Source organism: Sorex fumeus, unplaced genomic scaffold, assembly GCF_029834395.1.
Source record: "Sorex fumeus unplaced genomic scaffold, SorFum_2.1 ptg000048l, whole genome shotgun sequence".
NCBI lineage: Eukaryota > Metazoa > Chordata > Mammalia > Eulipotyphla > Soricidae > Sorex > Sorex fumeus.
This window is the reverse complement of record NW_026606105.1, coordinates 11,340,443-11,356,892: the sequence shown is the minus strand read 5'-3', so window position 1 is coordinate 11,356,892 and position 16,450 is coordinate 11,340,443. Positions and strand designations below refer to the sequence as shown.

At 40.1% G+C, this 16,450-nt stretch overlaps 1 protein-coding gene across 1 annotated transcript in view; it reads right to left on the bottom strand.

Annotated features, from left to right (window-relative positions):
• The window catches only part of MTPN (myotrophin), a 41,000-nt gene that overhangs the window by 7,350 nt on the left and 17,200 nt on the right, over positions 1-16,450 (bottom strand). Inside the window, exons 2-3 of the mRNA XM_056124009.1 lie at positions 5,927-6,040; positions 4,920-5,003 (exon numbers count right to left, since the gene is read on the bottom strand). Of these exons, the coding sequence (XP_055979984.1) occupies positions 4,920-5,003; positions 5,927-6,040 (198 nt within the window). The remainder of the gene's footprint in view (positions 1-4,919; positions 5,004-5,926; positions 6,041-16,450) is intronic.

The window sequence follows — 16,450 nt, the reverse complement described above, 5'->3', positions numbered from 1 at the left end:
ATTAGTATCAGTCCCTTACTATCTCAAGGCTTCACAAGTAACTTCTTGATGTTCAAAGTCGCTGTTTATAAAATTCAACACTGGTTTATAAAATAACTGTTACTACTTCTACCATATTCCAAGTGTCATCCCTGAAACCATACTTTACATCCCCCGAGAGAGAAGGGTGCCTTTTCTCCAAGTCCAACACTGTTTCTAAACAAGTGTTTATACAGCAAGCCACAGATTTCATCCACTGTTGTTTGATAAACTGTAAAATATTAAAGAATGTTAAAATGTAAAGCCAAGTTTCCTCTGCCCTTGGACAGTTGACAATGTAGCTAAAAAGATATGATAATGTTCATGTGGCTTCATCTTCTCTGTTGCCTTATCTATTTCTTATTTCACTCAACCCAATTCTGTTACTATCACTAGTTCCTAAAATGCACAAATAGGCAACTAGATCAGTAACATTTTAAGAAGGGAACTGTAAAACCTGTAACGTGGTTATGAGATTGTCTTGACAAAGGCTTTTTGTGGCGAAGGAGCTGAGTATAGCTAAACTGTCAGTACACAAATTCCTCAGTGCTTGGCACCGAGTACAGTGTTCACTCCTGGTGCTTATGGTTGCCCTCTGCTAGAGGAAGAAAGGCTTGTTTACTCCAGTCCTGCTAAGGGATTTTATACATTCGAAATTATAAATTAACATTTTATCTCTTTGTAATCGCTGAAGGAATCTACTTGCTACCTTAGTGGTACAGAGCTCGGAGCTCCCTTTCCCTTCAGCCTCGGGCAAGCATCTGTTACTTCCTGTCTTTCTGTGGACACAGTTCTAGATTTGCATTTCTCTCATTAGTTACTTGGACATCTTTTCATATACTTCTTGACCTTGTATGTATCTTCTTTGAAAAAAAAAAAATTCTGCTCCCCGCCTCCCCCAGGGCCCTTTACCTGTCTACTTATTTGTACCATACACTCCTGGCCTCCCCCTGCTTTTGATGCTAGATGCCGTGGTTTGCTATGTTGTAACAAGGGGTCGTCACAGCATAGCTCACATACCTTTTGGCAGAAGCTACGCCTCTGGCTATGGTGCTCAACAGGGTGGTGCTGGGGGGAACCACATCCCTTTTCGTGGTGTTTACACACACCTGGCTGTGGGGGTCGGGCGGGCAGAAAGCGCCTGTAGTCCTAAGAATCTCATGCTTCCTGCATGCCAGACAGTGGGATCTGAACTCGTAAGTATACTATGGTTTCAGGACAGGAACGGTAGCATTTGTGCTACTTAGCTTTTAACTGTCAGGTTTCAAAAAGACGGTGGACATTCGGCTATTATGAGTCATTTATATATTCTAGACACTAACTGCTTTTAGATATACAGTTTGCAAATTTCTTCTCCCCCCCCCCTTTTTTTGTTTTTGTTTTTTTGGGGGTTCTATCTGTTAATGCTCAGGAACTACACTGGGATCTGGGCTTGTTCCCCGCAGTGCGTGGAGGATTATGCAGCACCAAGAATTAAATCTGGGATTCTGGCATGGACTCCAGTCCCCCGAGCTATCTTGCCAGACCCAAGGAAAAGACTATTTTTGTTTTGTTTTTTTGGGGAGGTAACACTCGATCCCAGGTCCTGAAACAGATAAGGGATATATATGCCTGGCCCTCATTCCACCCCCCCCCCCCCATTTGTTGTGTTATTTTGCTATGCAGCAGGGTTTTTTTTTTAATGCAGAGCCATTTTTTTGTTTGTTTATTTGCTTTCAGACACCTATAAGTTTTTTCCTTAATGAATCACTTTAGTTTTTTTTTTTTTTAAATTACAAAAGACTGCTTTTTCCTAAAGCACATATCATAGACTTGTTCCCAGGGCAAGCACCCTGCTGTATTCACCCTCAGGATAATGCCTGATGAACTGCGAATGTTCAGTAAACACTTGTTAAATAGGTGAAAATAAATTCACAACTACATCATATTACAGATATCTGGCACTGTATGATTTCGGTGCCCTAAAGAAAAGCAAACACCTTCTTACTACTATCCTGTGTGTGGTATCAGGGTAATGTTTGCCTCATAGAAACTGTTAACTAGTGCATGTATATACTATGATTTATCACTGTATTAGAAATGCTATAAAATACTTCTTTTGAATGAGCTTGTGAATATTTTAGCAGAAACTGCTCCCAAAGAACTCCATTACCTCATGATTTGAGCCATTTGTTTAAAGTTTCAAGATAGTTTAACAGTGTTGAGAACAGTGGGAATTTTTGTTTGTTCTCTTTTTGAGTGCTCAGGGATCACTCCTGCTGGTGCTTGATTCTTCCTGGGATGGAAACTGGATTAGAGGTAAGCACCTTACCCCTGTATTATTTCTCTGGCCTGACCCTGAGAATTTTTAACTGCATGAACATACACTTAAACAGTATTATAACCACAGAACTTACTAATTCAATTTTGGAGTCTACTAAAACACTCATTTAAAATATGATTCAAATACACGCACAAAGCATTTATTTTCATTCTCAATGTATTGAAGCAGGAGACAGAGTAAAGAATATATGTGGAGACCCCATAATAGCATCTAATAGTCAATATGGTGAATGTTAGAATGTTCCTAGCAGTTTTCCATTTTTAACATAATACCGTAAATAAGTCACATCAATCTGTCCTCACAATAGCTCTGTGAAATACGACTGCTAAACTCAGAGACCTGCCCAAAGTTTGTAAGAAATTTAAACTAGAGCCTTAAGGGACATAAAAATGTGACTGTATAGCAGGGAGGGAACTTGCCTTGCACACAGCCGATCCAGGTTCAATCCCCGGTGACACATATGGTTCTCCAGGCCTGTCAGGAGTGACCCCTGAGCACCGCCTGGGGTAGCTCAACAACAACAACAACAACAACAACAGAGAAACTGGCATTCTGCTCATGCAGACAGGTAGAATTCAGTGAGAAAGTAGTCAAAATGGGGACTAACACCATCTTAAATTTTCAGAATAATTCTGAGACATCCACTAATTCCAGTGACTTCAAATGTTAGGTAATTTAGTGGCCATTAAACGATAGGACCAGAACTTAAAGTTCATTTTCCTAACTTAATTGCCAAGCTACTCTATTGTATACTTTGGCTTGTCCAAAGGAAGCACTAATTATGCTCTAGGGAATGGCATATGCAAACTATGCAAACAGCAGCATCTGCTGAGAATGTTTAACTTAACCGACCAGGTGGGCTAAGTGTTGCTGTTATTGTTTTCATCTCTTAAGAGAATAAAAATGGAAAAGCTTATCACCTGCACTTAACTCTTGAAAGACAGAAGCCCCCAACCTAGTCTGTTTTTCATTATTTGGATATAAATAATAGAAAACTAACTACAGTTAATTTTCAGTTCATAGATAATAGTCTTAGATTTGTTGTTATGTCATGTGCAGTATGCTTTTAAAGGTGCTACTGCATATCTAGCAAGAACAAAAGATCATTTTAAGATTTTAGAGAAAAGTTCCTGACTATGAGGGTATGAGGTAAAATATAAATGACCTTTTATACTGTCTCCAAGACATTCAAATATTAGGATTATGAGATAATAAGTACATAAAGTTTTAAGTGAAAGCCTATCTTTATGTTGTGAAATGTCTGTTATAATCAAGTTAACCTATACCATCTCACGTAGTTAAATATTCTCACCATGAGAATAAACACCTGATAAGAAATAGTCATTTACTAACTCTCAAATACTCAACACAGTATTATTAACTATTTCTTCCATTTTATACATAGCAAAGAGGTTGAGTCAAGAAAATGGGGTCCAACCAAGGAAGGGCATTGAGAAATCTCAGAGAAGTGAGAACCTGGTTTGGGTTTATCTGTTGCCTTGGCGATGTGTGCCAGAGTGATTTCCATCAGGAAGATGTGGCTGAACTGGGGTCAGTTATCTGCAGTATTGTTAGAATTGTGCACTCCTTTCATGAATTGTTGGATAAATTACCCAATGTTTTTCAAGGGTACAAACACACACAGAGAACTGTTATTTGTTTTGGGACATACTTGGTGGTGTTGAGGACCACATGAGGTACCTGGGGGGACCAAACTGCGTTGGCCACTTTGCAAGGCAAGCATCCTACCAGTCCTGTACTATGTCTCCCACCCCTCAAAGGTGATTTTGAAGACTTTTCGTTGGTTGGTATGGGAAGGACTAAATAGTGAATGGCCGTGAGATGGTAATTGGGATTAATGCTGGTATCTCATTTTATGAAGGTAACGTATGTGGTCGGTCAACCAGTTGATTCCATCTACAATACAATGCTTACAACTGAAAAGTTAATGCCTAAGACTCAATTTTTAAAGTCCATCTAACCTTTATAATAAACACAAAACAGTTTAAATTTGCTACAGTCTCAACTACATGAAGAAACAGCGTAACTGTGACCTATCTCTGATAATCTTGCTCAGTAGGTACTAAGGGAAACTGAAGCATATAAATTCTGGGCAACACCCAGCAAAGCTAGGGGGTCAGGAGGTGTCAGAGGTGGAACTGAGGCTGGCCTCATGCAAGCCAGCCTTTACCCTTGGAATATCTCTCGGGTCCCCAATTTGAGAACTGTTTCAAGTTCAAACTGACAATAATACAATGTTTAGTTCAGCGGATTTCTTTTTAATAGATATTCTTGAGAAGGAAACTTCTAATTTCTATTCTAGCCCAGTTTTCTCGACCTTCTTCTGACCATGGCCCCTTGGAAGATCCTCAGGCTCCACAAGGAAGTTATATGGCCCCTGGCTGAGAAATGAGAGTCTGGCCAAAATTTACCCAACACCAACAGTGAATGGCTTGTGAACCAACTCTTTTGAGAAACACATTTAAATTCCAATTCTGGATCTTACCTCTAGTTTTTCTGTCCCTGATATCATACAAGTAACACAAAAATACAACAAAAAATTGGCAATCGAGCTCACCTTTGACAGAAGCAATTTCACGCAGGAAACATGGCCTTCATACACGGCAGACAGAAGAGGAGTGATATGATGTTTATCTGGAGCCTAGAGGATATATCATACAGAGGTTAACCACATTATCATTTTTCAGTTCTAGAGCTAGTTGGGGAATCCCTAAAATCATTTTCGCCATTTGCCTTCCTATACGAGATCGTTTTACAGAGCTCCAAGTTTCTACACTCTTGGAGGGCACCCCAGGCCCAAGCTCAGCGCCTTCTGCTTGGGAGTCCATGAAGTGGAGCGAGCAGGATTTCAATCAGGGCTGACATCTTGCCACTATGTCCCTAATTATAATTCCCCACTATTACAAAAACGCTACTGGGGGTCTAGGAAGAGAAGAGATAGAAGAACATGGTCAACAAGGAAGCAAGATCGACACAACTGTGCCAGGTGAGGCGGTGTTACCTGAAATGTGAATGCTTTGTCTCACTCACTGTCACTGTTACACATTCCCCCAAACCCTGAAAAAAGGAAGATGCTGAGAGGTCATCATCTTCCTTTTTTCAGGGTTTGGGGGAATGTGTAACAGTGAGAGCGAGTGAAACAAAGCATTCTATCTCACATTGATACAATGAAATTAAAAAAAAAAAAAAAGGACAATGCAAAGGCAAATGCCTGAATATGGTCACTTCTGTCTGACCTCTTTCCTACTGACCTTTGTCCATCAAATGTGACCAGATGACTGCAGGGCGAAGCCATCTGCTACCTACGGAGCGCACTCACTCTCAAGCTGCTTCAGAACCTGAAACTCCACAGCCGAAAGGAAATAGCCTAATTTTCAATTTTACCAGTTCACGAAAGTTCACAACTTTTAAATGGCTCTACTATATATTCCTAAGTATAGTACATTTGGTATAATTTCAGATTGCTTTTATTTCAAGTGAGGTTTTCACAAGTGACTATTTTTGTAGGAAACAATTACCCGAAGCATACAATAGGAATCTTTTTCGAGAACAATGTTTACATACATTAATATCTGCTCCTTTCAGCAGCAGAAATTCCAGGATTTCCAGCTGCCCACAATCTGCTGCATAATGAAGAGGCTTCCTTCCCCCTTCTAGTGTCCGGTTGACGTCTTCTCCCTTTTAAGATAAGTCAAATGAAAATAACATTTACCTGGGTGCTAAATTATAGAAAGGAAACGAGGCAACTATAACAATTTTATGAAAACAATAAAAATTTCTTGCAAAGTCAAACCAGTGGTCAAATATTTGAAATTCTACACAATGGGTAACAAACAGTATGACTAATTCAAATCAAGAATTTTTAGTCCCGCTGAAAACAATACATAATGGTACTAGCCATAATGGAATCTATCACTGTGCACTTATTTCTAAGGCTCTCAATCAGTATGTCAATATAGGATTAGTGGGTTCAAAGATTAAGACTTTATGCGGATGGTAAGGCATAGAATTTAATTTGCACCACTTCCCTAACTGATGAAACTGACATCCTTATCACAAGGTAATCATATAATCAGCCATTAAGAATTTGCTCACTCATTCGCCTGCCTGGCAGGCCCTATTCACAGAGGGAACACTGGCAGGCAGAATCAGACAAGGCTTCTGATTGCATGGAGGCTCTTATATAGTGAAGGAAACCAATATTAATCAAATAGCCATATGATTGAACCTAATTTTAAGATATAACAGCTATGAAGAAAAGGAATACAAATACTTAGAAGGTGATGGACTGACGGTGAGAGGTTACAGTATCATTAAAATGAGCTTTTAATGGTCCCAGAGTCCTTTCCATTCATTGAGAATTCACAAGTCTAACAAACACAACTACTCTCTTAAGTGGTTAGAGTGATAGTACAGAGGGGAGGGTGCTTGTCTGGCATGTGGCCGACCTGGGTTCAATCCTAGGGACTCATATGGTCCCCGAGTGCTGCCAGGAGTGATTAATGAGTGCAGAGCCAGGAGTAAACCCTGCGCATTGTTGGGTATGGCTCCAAAACCAACACAACACTCCCCTCCCCCCAAAACACCTCACCCTGTCCACTGACTGACTATCCTAGGTTTTGGCATCTAATCTTTAAGAGGAAAAAAGCTCCATTTAATCTATCAAGTCTTCATTCCCTTTTAGCAAGAATGACTGCTCCAATTTCATTTTATTCTTTCACCACAAAATGAAGCCTACTGGTTGTCAGAAACACAACATAGATTATTATGTATATTTTTACATTTTAAAAGCTATTATTTTCTTGATAGCACATATCAGTTAAGTATTGACTACTTTCTTTTTTTCTTTTTATAAAATTTTTATTAGTGAAACACCATGAGGTACAGTTATAGACTTATAAATTTTTGTGCTTGGGTTTCAGTTACACAGTGATCAAACACACATCCCTCCACCAGTGCCCATTCTCCACCACCACTGATGCCAGTATCCCTCCCACCCCCCATCCCCTCCGTCCCACCCTGCCTCTGTGGCAGGGCATTCCCTTTTGTTCTCTCTCTCCTCTTGGGTGCTGTGGTTTGCAAAAGAGGCATTGAGTGGCAATTTTTTTTTTCTTTTTTGGGTCACACCAGGAAACGCACAAGGGTTACTCCTTGCTCTGCACTCAGGAATTACTCCTGGCGGTGCTCAGGGGACCATATCGGATGCTGGGAATCGAACTTGGGTTGCCTGTGTGCAAGGCAAACGACCCATCTGCTGTGCTATCACTCCAGTCCCAGCATTTACTACTTTCTACTTTTTGTTGAGTGGTTTATGCCTGAGGAGTTCACATAACCAATTTGATAAGTTTTGTTTGGGGAGGAAAACCTAATATAACATTCCAATGTGAAAGCATGACACTTTGGGACTGGACACTGGACAGGTTTTTCAACTTTTGAAAATTCAATGAGATTGTCATTTGAGCAAGTGCTTCAAACACACACACACACACACACACACACACACGTATGTATAACATTCCAATATCTATGGTATACTGATTTAGTTGATATTGTATCAGTAATTAGTAGTTATTACGCTCCTAACCTTAAGTTAACATGAAAGCGTACAAAAAAGAATTGTGGACCTCTGCCCACAGTCACTTAATTTTTTACTAATTCATTTCAGGAAACAAGTACTAACTGCTAAAGAGACAGACAATACTCACTTGCATAAAAATCAGCATGTTCATTAGCCCTGCACTATTCAAACTTTTCCACTGAAGCACTGCAAATAGTGAAGGAGTAAAGTACATGCTTCCCCAAGTCTCAACAAACTGAATGTTCATATAAATTATGCACGCATATGCATGTATTATACACATATACACACTGTTGTCTTTATAGAAAAAACTAAAACCCCAAACCACAGTCGTTGTTCCCTGCTCCTCATTGCCTATATACCTTATCTACTCAATAGCACAGAGAAAAGTACGACAGACTGGACTGTCGAAGAACTGTTTAAAGAACACAACCAACACTCCACATTCTAATTTAGTTTTTCATCTATTTGCTGCCACATATATAGTATGACAATTACTGATTTTTTAGTAACCTTTCCTCTTGTGATGTTCAGATTGGCAGGCAAGTCATGAACAGGCTTTTTATAAGTCTACGGTTTATTCTGCATATACACAATTTTCCAGGAAGAGTCCATTGTCTTTTTTCATCTGATTCTCAAAGGGGACCATGACCTCTGATAAGAACCGCTTCCATTGCTGCTGACACACCAGGTTGAACCCCTTCCATCAGGAGGGAACCCTGTCTTTTGCTGCCTGTTTACTGAGTTTTATTTTTATGGAGAGAAGTAGTATTAAGGAGTGGATCAAACACCAGACAAAATCCACTGTTCTCCTTATCTCTGCAACCCATACAGGGGAAGTAACTGGCAGACCTTTGTTCCCTTACTGTAAACGAGTGCTGGGCAGACGAACTCTAGGTCTTTGTAGTTTTTGTGCTCTTTCGTTTTATGGGGATACAGGCATCTGGTGCTCCCATCAATCTACAACTGCTTCCCCTTCCCCTCTGGAATCTGTACTTCGGGCTGTGATAACAGTTTAAGAGACTGGTGGCTGAGAATGTCTACCATGGTACACGAAATTTTATTTTCACATACAAGATGGATAAAAGGTTGAATACAAAATAAACAATGTAAAAATTATGTATTTCAAACTCATGATTTCTTCTTTTAGAACTGTTATTAGAAAATTTTTACTAATGAAGGTATGTATGGACTTAAAAAGTGAAGGGAACTTCCTGCTAGAAAGGACAATACAATTAGATCCCATTCAGAATCTACTGAACTACTGCACTATTTGCTTGAGATAAAACAAGTGGGTTTGGCTCTGAAACAGCTTGCTGCCTCCTTCAGAAACAAACCTGCAAATGTCCTTTTAGCTGAGAACCAAGATATAGAGAAGCCACAATGAATGATTAATACTTAATTCACTGGCAATTTTCTTTTATTGCAATTTAACTTTTCAGGCACTTGCATCTTGTGTTAATTGGTATGTAAAGGTCCCTGGGGTCAGAAATCACATTTAATACTTTATCACAACACCAAATATGATACTTTTAAGTCTCACTAAAATTCTATGATTGCTAATTGATAGCATATTATAATACGCCAAATTAGTACTGCATTCAATAAGGTGCCTATTGATTTTAAGAGTATCCGTGTGTGTACATGTGTATGTTGAGAAAATGTGCCTAGAAAAAGTACTGAATTATGGTGTATGAAATAGGTCAGCTGGACATATGAAATTCTAACTTGGAAAGTGGCTACCACACAGTGCTGTGACGCTTCACTGAAATACTGTAAGGCACCTGACATGTAAGCACTCGATATTAACATCACACTACAGGCTTCAAGAATTTTGATTAATTTTCAACCCCATTTATTAAGTAAAAGTAAAGGCCCTCCCATTGTTCGTCGATTTGCTCGAGCGGGCCCAGTAACGTCTCCATTGGAGACTTTGTTGTTACTGTGTCTGGCATATCGAATACGTCACGGGGAGCTTGCCAGGCTCTGCCGTGCGGGCGAGATACTCTCGGTAGCTTGCCGGGCTCTCCGAGAGGGGCGGAGGAATCGAACTCGGGTTGGCCATGTTGGCTGTGTGCAAGGCAAACGCCCTACTGCTGTGCTATCACTCCAGCCCTAGAATTTTGATTAATTTTCAACCCCATTTATTAATCTTCCAGAATCCAACATGTAAATCAATGTTCCTGAAGTGTAGCACTGATCACACCCACACTAAGACTTCACCCCCAAATTTCATCTGCTCCTTTCTGGTGAATGTTAATATTATCATGACTCCACGTCATTTCTCACGTAATCCCACTCAATAGCCTGATCCGTTTCGCTGCTGCACCCGCCCTGCTGCCGGGGAACCACTTACCATTTCTGGTGTGGTGGTCCTACTTCCACTCATGTCTTGATCAACAGAAAATTTTTTTTTTTTGGGAGGGAGATGGTGGTGCAAGACTGGGCCACACCCAGGCCAATCGAGGCTTACTTCTCACTCTGTGCTACGGCATCCCTCTGGACAGGGTTCCGGGAACCAATGTGGGGGATTAAACCTCGGTTGGCCGTGTGCACGGCAAGTCTTAAATATTGTTAAAATACTTAACTAAAAAATTATATAATGAGAAAAATTATGTAAGCAAGATGGGGGGCGAGCACTGAGCAATACCCAGCTGTGCTCACGGCTTACTCCTGGCTGTGCTCAGTGGTCACTCCTGGAGGCTGTGTAAGGTGCTGAGAATCGAACCCAGCTGGGCCGCATGCAAGGTAAGTGCCCTACCTGCTGTACTTCTCGCCAGCCCCAATTTTTTTAAAAAGTAAGAATAATTTTTAAAAGGTTAAAGAGACACTTTTCCCGTATCTTTTGCAGCCTTAGTAAATAGCAGAATTCTAAAGCTAGATTCTTAAATATATATAATCCGTATTAAATCTTTTAATAAGAAAATGTGGCCATACACAGAAAATGAGGGTAGGGCGTTTGCCTTGCACATGGCTGACCCAAGTTCAATTCCTCTGTCCCACTCAGAAAGCCCAGCAAGCTACTGAGAGTACCCTGCCTGCATGACAGAGTCTGGCAAGCTCCCTGTGACGTATTCAATATGCCAAACACGGTAACAGATCTCACAATGGAGACATTACTGGTGCCCGCTCAAGGAAATCGATGAACAATGGGAGGACAGTGCTACAGTGCTACTACACAGATAATGCAGTTATGTAAAACATTTTAAACAGCCTTCTAAAGTTAGTTATAAATATTCTTTCACACAATACTAAAAATTCAACTATTTCAAATTATTTACCATGTGGAATGTGAAACTATATCAAAGAACTTCATATTCTGTTCATATTCATATTCAAAACCCATCATTCTTTTGCACTCTGAATCTTTTATGCATGCACGTCTTTATAATGTCATGTACCAGTCACTTAGAAAATATTTGTTTACTGAGTTACATAGGTCTTCCAAATGTTCACAAATACAATATGAAAATCACTAGCTTTAGTTTTATTTCCAACCTGTGAGCAAAAATCTTTAACTGAAGACCATGACTCCAGATATAAATAAGTGTTCCCAAATTTGAAGTTTATCTTAAAAGTCAAATCTTACTACTGGCAATAAAAGCTGTTATTTTCCTAGAAATGACAGATCCACTCAATTATTTTTATGAAATTGACTGTCAAATATCCAAATTTGAAAAGCAAAATTCATAATGTCAGTTTTCCCCAATAAAACTGGCATTCCATTTTTAAAAAGGCAGCTAGGCAATCTTGTAGCTCCAGCAACTCAAGTGGCACTTTGTGAACACTTCCCATTTTAATGCAAGTGTTTAGTGCTTCATGAAGAGCATCCTGAGTGAATCTGGCACGTGTATTAAGTACGCAAGAGCAGGTGTGTGTGTGGGAGGGGCGTTAAGCTCCCAATGACCATCAGTTTTGCAGTTAGTTCCTCCGGCTGTGGCTCACAACAGCAGTTCGACTCTTCTTTGCCTTTACAACATCAGTAAACATGTCTTCGCAGTGAAAGGAGTTAATGAAGTCAGTATATTGTGAAAATCATTTCCATCCTGTGAACCTTCTGAAAAGGCCTCAGGGATCTACAGCACTTTGCCAAGTGTTGCTCCAGTAAACAGAAGAATTGAAAATTCTAAGAATGTGGAACCGAGGCACAGGATAACCAAAAGTGATCCTTAAGAAAACACAAACAAGTGGTAGATGCTAAAAAGTAGTCTTTAGAGAGAAACCAAATGTTGTACATGAGAAATTTAAAAATAAGTATTTCCTCCTAAAACACTATGAAGAAACACATAAAGTGAAAACGAAAATATTTTTTCCTCTCCAAATGATTATCCTGTGCCAATACTACTACACCAGTTTAAGGAAACTGAGGCACAGAGAAAGGAGGCGTGGGAAAGTGAGGGTATAGCAGGAATACTGGTGGTGGGGAACGTGCACTGGTGGAGGGATGGGTATTGGATCACTGTGTGATTATAACCCAAACATGAAAGCTTGTAACTATCTCACAGTGATTCAATAAAATAATAATAATAGTAATAAAGATTAAAATGTTCAATAATAAAGATTAAAATTTAAAAAAAGTTCTAAATTTTGCTCATTTGGTTGGGTTCTTTTTTGGGGGGGTGGGGGGGCACAACCAGGGTGCTCAGGGGCACAACTGGCAGGCCCCTGGCGGTCTGTGGTGGTGAGGATGAAACCTGAGTCAGAGCTGTGTGAGGCGAGCACCTTACCCGCTTGCTATCTCCCCGCTCTTCCGTACTGTTGACAGGATTAAAAAAAAGGCCACATTTACTGGATAAATAAAGCAAGAAGGATTAATTCTGTTTACTTCAAAACATGTTTATGTCCACAGATAGTTCATGAAGTTTCAGAGGATATATGTATGACAATTTTAATTGTAGTTATCTTTAGAGAACAGAAGGACAACCTCTATTTTATTTTAATGTAGGAGTACGGCTATTTATTCAGCCACTGATTAAGCTGGATGAGCCCACTTTGAATTTCAATATCCCTTTGTAAAATTAAGTAGCCGAAGCAATAAAAGGTATTTTTATTTCAAAAAACTCTAAAACCAAATGCAACAAAATTTAGACTCTAAAACCTTTTTCTGGTGACATTTACATTCTAGTAGGTCTAAAAATACCTTTTAATGCCTTTCTAGTCATGTAAGGAGCCAAGAAAATAAATTCCCACAGCTGAGAAAAAGTAAATTCGAAGTCTAAGATGCAAGAAATTTAAATTGATCAGTTATAGGAATAGATTCAACTGTCAAACTTAGAAACAGTGAAGCCCAGATTTTCTTAAAATACAGAATTTCAACTAGAGGCTGCTACTGAGACACTGAAAACAAAGTGATGTGAGAAAATGTGAAACATAAAGGAATGGACAAAAACATAAGGAAATACTAATTCAAAGCAAAAAATAAATGGGATAGGTAAAGGTAAAGGCCCTCCCGTTGATCGTCGATTTGCTCGAGCGGGCCCAGTAACGTCTCCATTGGAGACTTCGTTGTTACTGTGTCTGGCATATCGAATACTCTCGGTAGCTTGCCGGGCTCTCCGAGAGGGGCGGAGGAATCGAACTCGGGTCGGCCATGTTGGCCGCTTGTAAGGCGAACGCCCTACCCGCTGTGCTATCGCTCCAGCCACATTTTACATTAAAAAAAAAAAAGTCCAAGGTACAGATGGAGCCTTGGGAGAGAGTGCTACAAGCCACGCTGAGGGCTCGGGCAGGACACCTAGCCTCAGTCTCCCGCACTGCAGGGTTTCGGGGCAATAAAGGGCACAAGCAAGTTATGAATCTATGTCTTAAGAAGAGCAAGAAAACAAATGACAAAAAGTGCACCCATCCGAGTCTCTGGCAGGAAGCACACAGCAGACATAAGAAATAATTAATGAGACTGAATTAGTATATATCGAATTTGGGAATCTATGTAAATTATACCTTCTTCTTCTGAGTTTCAACAAAACTTTATAATATAACCTCAACACATTCAGGAGTTGAAAACCTTATAGAAGCCTTTCTCTAAATGCAACGCAAAAGCAAAACCAAAACTTTAGTTCCATTATAAACAGAACAGAAAAATAAAGGAACATCAAAAATAACAGCACACAGCTACCCAATATTAAGTAGCCTAAATTACTGAAGTAAACAGGAACTTGATATTAGAATAAGACTATTCTGAAAAGAAAGCTTTAATGGTCAATTATTATATTCAAAATAGCAACAAAGCTCATGCATAGATCCAAAACTGACTAAAAAAAACCAAGTGAGCTTTTATGAGATGGATAATTAATTCTAATTACAAGACCTTAAGTCAGCCACAGTTCTTTTGTTTCACTTTAGACTTTAAAAACATTTATACTTTTGTCAATCTTGAAGCAGAAATAAATTTGTTGTTGTTATTGAACTAGGCTGTCTCAAGGCTTCCTCCTGACTCTGCTCGGGGATCCCATCCTGGGAGGGCTGGGGGAGAATAGAGGGACTGAACCTAGAGGGGTTGTGTGCAAGGCAAGGTCTCTACGTCATGCAGGACTGCTCGAGCCCCCAAATAAAACATTTTTAAAGCGTACTAATTGTGATAAATTTTCATATTAGCTGAAAAGCAATGGCAAGTTTTACAAATTAAGGATTAAAAAAACTACAGAGGCATCATTCAAATGTTTTTCCTGCCTAGTAAAATCTAACATTGAGTTCATTTAACAGAGTTTCGATACTTAAATAATCCAATACCTTTTTTTTTTTTTTTGGTCACACCTGGCAATGCACAGAGGTTACTCCTGGCTTTGCACTTAGGAATGACTCCTGGAGGTGCTCAGGGGACCATATGGGATGCTGGGACTCGAACCTAGGTTGGCTGTATACAAGGCAAACGCCCTACCCTCTGTACTATTGCTCCAGCCCCAATAATCCAATACTGAATGTATGGATCTATTACTAACTCCAAGTAAACTACTTGAATTTAAGCCTCATTTTCCTGATTTGCAAGGAAAAAAATGTTTCATGTCTTTTTAAAATCAACTTTTTAGGGGCTGGAGAATTAGTACCGCAGGTAAGGCACTATCTGTGCATGTGACCAACTTGGACCTGAACCCAGCAACACATACGGAAGTGACTCCTGAGCACAGAGGAAGGCTGGGTGAGGTCCAACACTCCCCCACCAAATCAACTTGAATAAAGATTTAAAAAAATCATAACCCCGTGACTTAAATTGTTCACAATGCAATGTTTCAGGAATTAGATGTTCCAACACCAATCCCACCACCAGTGTGCCCTTCCCTCCACCAATGTCCCTAGTTTCCCACCCAACACCTCTGACTGCCTCCTTGCAGGCACGATCTAATTTACTTCATATTGCTTGTTCACAACCCAAAGGCAAATGGAGTTATGAAATCTTAGATCAGTAAGATCAATTTGTGGTAACTGTTACATCTCTCGATGCTAGTCAAGTCACTGAGATCTACTGTGCTAATGGTTAGTGCCAGCTGAACCTTCTGGATTACGGTTTAGGCTCAATGAGCTCAGTGGTCTATGCAACTTTCCCATCAGATTTGCTGTGAGTACTATGAAAATTTGAGGTATGCAGTTGCGTGGTACACAAGCTATAAATTTGGGACAATTTGGTGGCTTCTCAATTTGATGAGGCTGAATTGTGGAGCTGGACCTTCAGGTAGCACTGTAGCACTGCCCTTCCATTGTTCATCAATTTGCTCGAGTGGGCACCAGTAACATCTCCATTGTGAGACTTGTTACTGTTTTTGGCATATCGAACACGCCATGGGGAGCTTGCCACACTCTGCTGCGTGGGCAGGATACTCTGAGTAGCTTGCCGGGTTCTCTGAGAGGGACGGAGGAATCGAACCCGGGTCAGCTGCATGGAAGGCAAATGCCCTACCCGCTGTACTATCGCTCTAACCCTTCAGGTAGTAAAGGGAACCTGCCCATCCCCATTTCCAGAAGGCCCCAGGGTTCTTCCTAGGCAGACCAATCAACTTTGTTAACAACTGAGAAAACAACAAAGGAGAACAAATTTTCTTCTGACTGAATGCAATTACTACTTTGTAAGTATAGCTTCTGGAAGCTCAAGACACAGGGCAACAACTTATATACAGCGATGAAGAAAACTGCTTTCAGGGCCCGCATCATAGTACAGCAGGTAGGGTGCTTGCCTTTGCAGATCTGGGTTTAATCTCTAGCAACCCTTGTGGTTCCCTGAATCCCACCAGGAGTGATCCTTGCGTGCAGGGCCACGAAAAAGCCCTTATTACTGGTGGATATGCACCCTCCCCCCGCCCAAAACAAAACTAATAAAAAACTGACTTCAGGGGTCTGTATTGTATCTCTAACAAAGTCATACACAGAGATCAGAACAAAGTGAACCAAGCAGTTCACTTAAAATTTCTTTTCTTCGTCTTACTCTTCCTTTCACTCAGTTTGCCCAGTTCTTTTCAATCTTTGCCTTCCTAGATTTATTAGATGAAGACATTCATAAATATATGACAAATGGTAATAGT